The 5,530-nt window shown below is 55.1% G+C and overlaps 1 protein-coding gene across 1 annotated transcript; it reads left to right on the top strand.

Moving 5' to 3' along the window:
• The first annotated feature begins 328 nt into the window (after positions 1-328).
• TRIL (TLR4 interactor with leucine rich repeats) lies at positions 329-5,138 on the top strand. Its single transcript, XM_048951355.1, has one exon. The coding sequence runs from the start codon at positions 617-619 to the stop codon at positions 2,888-2,890; it is 2,274 nt and encodes a 757-aa protein (XP_048807312.1). The 5' UTR covers positions 329-616; the 3' UTR covers positions 2,891-5,138.
• Positions 5,139-5,530: the final 392 nt, after the last annotated feature.

Here is a 5,530-nt window from a genome sequence, read left to right as displayed (position 1 = left end):
CCTCCCGATGCGCAGCTCTGTCTGCAGCCCATGTGGCGTTAGGCGGCCGCAGCCGGTTCCAATTCCCACTTTCCCACTTTGGCCCCAGCTCGCTGCCGGGGCCGGGCCGAGCCAGGACGGGCCGCGGGCTCCCGCCCCCTTCCCTTCCCTCCCTGCCGCGCTCCATCTCCCCCGCTCCATCCGATCCTCCGCTCCCCCAGGGCACAGTGTGGGAAGTACGAATTTCCGCTGAGTTTTTCTCGGTCACTTTCTGAGCTCGTCTTTCTCCGGCTCCCCCCGCCCCGCCCGCCCCATCCCCGCGCTCCGCCCGCCCCCTCCGCCCCCGGTAGAGCCGGCGGAGCAGCGGGCGGCCGCTCGGCTCCGTTCTGCGGCACCGGCCCCTGGCAGAGCCCGGCACCCGCCGCCCTCCCGCCGCTCCCCGCCCCGGCCGGCTCCGGTGACGGGAGCCCATGGTGTCGAGCACCGCGACCCGCACCGGCCGCGGCGCCCGCCCGCCTAGCGCGGAGCCCGGTCCTGAGCGGAGCAGAGGAGGGGCCGATTAGCAGCCGCCGGGGAGCAGTGGGATGCCGGAGGGACACAAAGCCGCCGGGGGAAGCAGCCCTCAGCTCGTCCCGGGATGGGGGCGCGGCGCCGGTTCCGCCTGATGGTGCCGTGGGGCTCCGTCGCGGTCTTCCTGCTGCTGCTGCCCGCGGCCGAGCCCATCTGCCCCGAGCCGTGCGACTGCCAGCAGCACCAGCACCTCCTGTGCACCAACCGGGGCCTGCGCTCCGTGCCCAAGGCCGCCGAGCCCCAGGATGTCCTCACCTACAGCCTGGGAGGCAACTTCATCGCAAACATCTCTGCCTTTGACTTCCACCGCTTGGCCGGGCTCCAGCGCCTGGACCTGCAGTACAACCGGATCCGCTCGCTGCATCCCAAGGCCTTTGAGCGCTTGGGCCGGCTGGAGGAGCTCTACCTGGGCAACAACCTGCTGCCTGCACTTGCCCCCGGCACGCTCAGTGCGCTGGCCAAGCTGCGCATCCTCTACGTGAATGCCAACGAGATTGGCCGCCTCAGCACCGCCTCCTTCTCTGGCCTCAGCAGCCTGGTCAAGCTGCGCCTGGACGGCAACGAGCTGGGCTCGCTGGGCGACTCCACCTTCTCGGAGCTGCCCAATTTGCTCTACCTGCATCTGGAGTCCAACCGGATCCGCTGGCTGAGCCGTGGGGCGTTCACCGGCCTGGCCAGGCTGCGCTTCCTTAACCTCTCTGGGAACCAGCAGAGCTCCCTTCGTCACCCGGAACTCTTTGGCCCGCTGCGTTCCCTGCACACCCTGCTGCTGGCCAGCAACAGCCTGCAGCAGCTGGCAGGGGGGCTTTTTCGGCACCTGTCCGCCTTGGCCAAGCTCTCACTCAGTGGCAACCGACTGGCTCACCTGGCACCAGACACCTTCACGGGGCTGGGCTCGCTGAAAGAGCTGCGCCTCGAGGGTAACCAGCTGAGCCATATTCCTGCCACGCTTCTGGAGCCGCTCAGCAGCCTGGAGACGCTGGATCTGAGCCGCAACGCGCTGACCGCCTTGCACCCCACCACTTTTGGCCGTCTTGGCCACCTGCGGGAGCTCAGCCTGCGAGACAACGCACTGGCCACGCTCCCCGGTGAGGTCTTCGCCTCCAGCCCGGCTCTCTACCGCCTGGAGCTGGAAGGGAACGTCTGGAGCTGCGACTGCCGCCTCCGCGGCCTCAAGCACTGGCTGGGGTCCTGGCACTCGCAGGGCCGCCTGCTCACCGTCTTCGTGCAGTGCCACCTGCCGCCTGCCTTGGCTGGCAAGTACCTCGACTACCTGCAGGACAGCCAGCTGCCGCCGCCGCCCGACGGCAGCGCCTGCCTCGACGGCGCCTCTCCCTCTGCATCCCCACCGCCGGCCGCTGAGGGGCTGGGTGCCAATAGCAGCAGGGCCGTGGGGTTGGCTCGTGGGCCCCCGGGCGCGCCTCCTCCGTCTGCCTCCACTGCCCGCCTGCTGGAGGCGCCTGAAGACGAGACTGCGGCATCAGAGGGCGCGGCGGAGGCTCCCAGCCCCACGCCGCCGCCTGCTCGCCCAAAGGCCTGGGGGCCGGTACCACCCAGCGTGGCCTGGCCACGGCGCGGCGGCAAGCCCCGCTCTGTGCCATCCTCCGGCGTGCCACCACTGGTGTCTGACCCGTGCGACTTCAACAAGCTGTTCCTCTGCAACCTGTCGGTGGAAGCGGTGGGCTCCAGCTCGGTGACGGTGCGCTGGGCCGTGCGGCCTCACCGTAGCCCCCGCCTGCTGGGCCCCGCGCGCTTCCGCCTGCTCTTCGACCGCTTCGGCGCGGCCGTCAAGTTCCAGCGCTTCGTCTATCTGCCGGAGCGCGGCGAGCCAGCCGCCACGCTGCGAGAGCTGCGCCCGGACACCCCCTACCTTGTGTGCGTCGAGGGTGTGCTCGGCGGCCGCGTGTGCCCAGTGGCGCCGCGGGACCACTGTGCGGGGCTGGTCACCCTGCCCGAGGGCGGTGCGGCGGCGGCGGGCGGGCCCCGCGGCCCCGACCAGCAACTCCTCACGCTGGTGCTGCTGGCGGTCAACGCGCTGCTGCTCTTTGCTGCGCTGGCCGCCTGGGCCTCCCGCCTGCTTCGGAAGAAGGTGCTGGGGCGGCGGCGGCGGAAGGCGGCTCCCGTTCATGTACGGCAGCTCTACTCCACCCGCCGGCCGCTCCGCTCCATGGGCACCGGTGTGTCCGCCGACTTCTCGGGCTTCCAGTCCCACCGTCCACCCCGTGGTGCTGCTTGTGCACTCAGCGAGGCCGACCTCATAGAGTTCCCCTGCGAGCGCTTTGTAGACAGTGGCAGCACCCGGCATGGTGATGACCACCTGCTGCAGCGCTTCGCCGACTGAGCTGCTGAATTACAGCTCCCAGCTGCCCTGTGCCTGAAGGCCTGCCTCCCAGCTGGCCTGCCTGGAGCTGCAGCGGATGAGACGACCATTGGTCGGTGAGGGGGTGATGCATCTCCCTAAGGTCACGGCCTGCAAGAGGGAGAGCTATGGTGTTGCCGCTGCCTTCACCCACCACCAGGCCCATAGCCCAAGCAGGGGACTATTGGCAGTGGAGGGCTTGTTTACTCACCTTCGAGGTCTGTTTCCTTGCAAACCATCACTAACCCATTAAAACAACTCATCTGTGACCTTACCCGTGCCTTGGTGTGAGGGAACTACCACCGACAGCAGCTGTGCCAATTCTTCTGCCAAATGTATGCCAACATACATTTAAGTGTCACATTTTACAGGTGGTTTTCCCAGACTGCAGTTGACAGCATCCCATCCCTGCACAAGGATGGTCTGAACTGACATTTCAAGGCGCAAGCCCTTCTTAATAAACAATTTGTACTAAATGTCTTTCTTCTATGTTGTTACTCTCGAACCATACAGCCGGGAGGTCAGTCGGAGGGCTGGGAATGCCCGTATCATGCTGGATGGTTTGAATGCTGTGCCTTTTTAACTCGAATGTGAGGCAATTTAATGTGCACAAGCGTGTTCTCTTATTTGTTTGTAAACGGGAAACAATAATACAGCTGGTTAGTTTTACAGGAATATATTGCTGACACCACTAGGAAAAAAACTAACAGAATTTTGTAATATGTTTACAAACGAGCTTTTTTTGATATTTTTTTTTTTAAATAAATGCTGTTGGGTACTTGTACGCATGAATGTGTGTTTTAGTTCTCTGGGTCCATGATGGTCAGTAGGTCACTGACCCTCAGATAATCCATCTTCATTCCTCAAGGAGTGGATGCAGAAGCAAACTGTCAATGAATAAATAATATTGGTGCCTTTCTTCACAGTAATTGTTATGGATATGTCAGAAATGTGAAACTCTATCATAACAGGCAATCTTTTCTTAGCCTTAGCCTACTAAAGTTAGAAGCTTTATGTACCTCACTGTGAAATAAAACATTTTTGTATATTAATCTAGATTCTATGTGTTGTGTAGCTGAGTGAGCAGTACTAAAGTTAAACTCTTGTGCAGTAGTATATTAAGTTTAAGCTGTATGTGTGCTTTGTTTTTGTTTTTCCTTTTGATTGGAATTTTGTTTCTCTTAGTAGAGCAATGCTAATCATTTTATGATCAATTGCTCTCTACTTTCTTGGAGTTTTACTTTCTTAAATATTTACAGAATGTTGTTATGTTACTATTAGATATGGTGGCTTAGTTTACATAAATAATTCTCTCTGTGTGGTCTAAAAATGAACTAATTAAAAATGTCCAAACTGTGGTTACACTTTAAATGCAAATGTTCTAGATGGAGTTTGGTAAATTGTTGAGACCACTGATACTACTTGTTCTCCTTTGAATTTAATGTGCAACCTCAGATGAACTCTCATTGAACTGAATGGCTGGAAGGAGGTAATTGGTGGTCTTTGGAAACATTCATCTCACACGTTCATCACTGACATGAGATGTTTGTGACTACAAGTTCTTTATTACCATAATTGCAAGTAGACAATTTGGAGTTTTTCTTTCTTTTGAGATGATCAACTGTTTACAAAAGACCTTGGTAACTGCTAACTTCAATTGGAATTCAGTGGCTGAATGGAGAGAACAAGACTTTAAAGTTTGGAGGGATTTTTATTCAATCAGGGGGAGTGGAAAGGAACTAGATAGTTTGTCTTGACCTTTGCCTATTAAACGGAGAGAAAAATTCAGAGTTAACTTTAGTTTGATTCCCGAGTCAGCAGCAAAAAGCCCTTCAGATTTTCATTTTGACAGGCAGCAGTTTTGGTGAATATCAAAGGCCAAGATCAGTTGTTGGTATGTGGAATAAAATTCATAGCGCTTACAGAACACAGCACTGAACAAAATTTAAAGCGAAGGAATCCAGAATCATTCTTTATTTTTTGATCAGAGTCTTACATTTCTATTCTTTTGATCATCTGGGTTCTTTGGCCATTTATGACCATCTGTGGAGTACACCACTGTTTGTTGTTAGAAATGTAATGAGAATTGTTGGGTAAAGCTGTGTGTTACACTAACATTAGCTCTATCGCTGGATATTCTTCCAATGGGAGATGCATAGATGCTGTACATGGTTATAAAAAGTTACATCAATAAATCCATTTGCTGAAGGAAAACTGGTGTGTTATATTGATTGAAGAGTGATCTGAGATATATGGACTAGCTGTAACTTCCTGGTATTACTAGGACTGCTTATTTTTATGATTGCAGCTCTTCAGAGTTTCTCTTAGTTCATTCTCTCACACCTTTCCACCATACATCATGTTGTTTATTTGGGTTGTACTATGTTAGGATAGTACAAACACTAAAATAATTAAAATGATAATTTCTGTGACAGATAAACCACTGGCCCAAGGCAGAATAATCAGATGCTGTTACATTTAAGAACTAATGATCCTTTCTAAACAAAATTGAAAATTATGAGTGAGATAATATCAATTCAGTATTATCAGGCTACTGATACAAATATGTCATATTGACATATATCTGTTGTTTTAGTTAAGAATTCTTTCACTGATTCTTTC

The sequence above is a fragment of the Lagopus muta genome, chromosome 7 (assembly GCF_023343835.1).
Source record: "Lagopus muta isolate bLagMut1 chromosome 7, bLagMut1 primary, whole genome shotgun sequence".
NCBI lineage: Eukaryota > Metazoa > Chordata > Aves > Galliformes > Phasianidae > Lagopus > Lagopus muta.
The sequence above is the reverse complement of the archived record's forward strand: the minus strand, read 5'-3'. Positions and strand labels throughout refer to the sequence as shown.

Bases quoted from the DNA above. Each gene is read 5' to 3' on its own strand.
- TRIL (XM_048951355.1), top strand. From the start codon at position 617: ATGGGGGCGCGGCGCCGGTTCCGCCTGATGGTGCCGTGGGGCTCCGTC.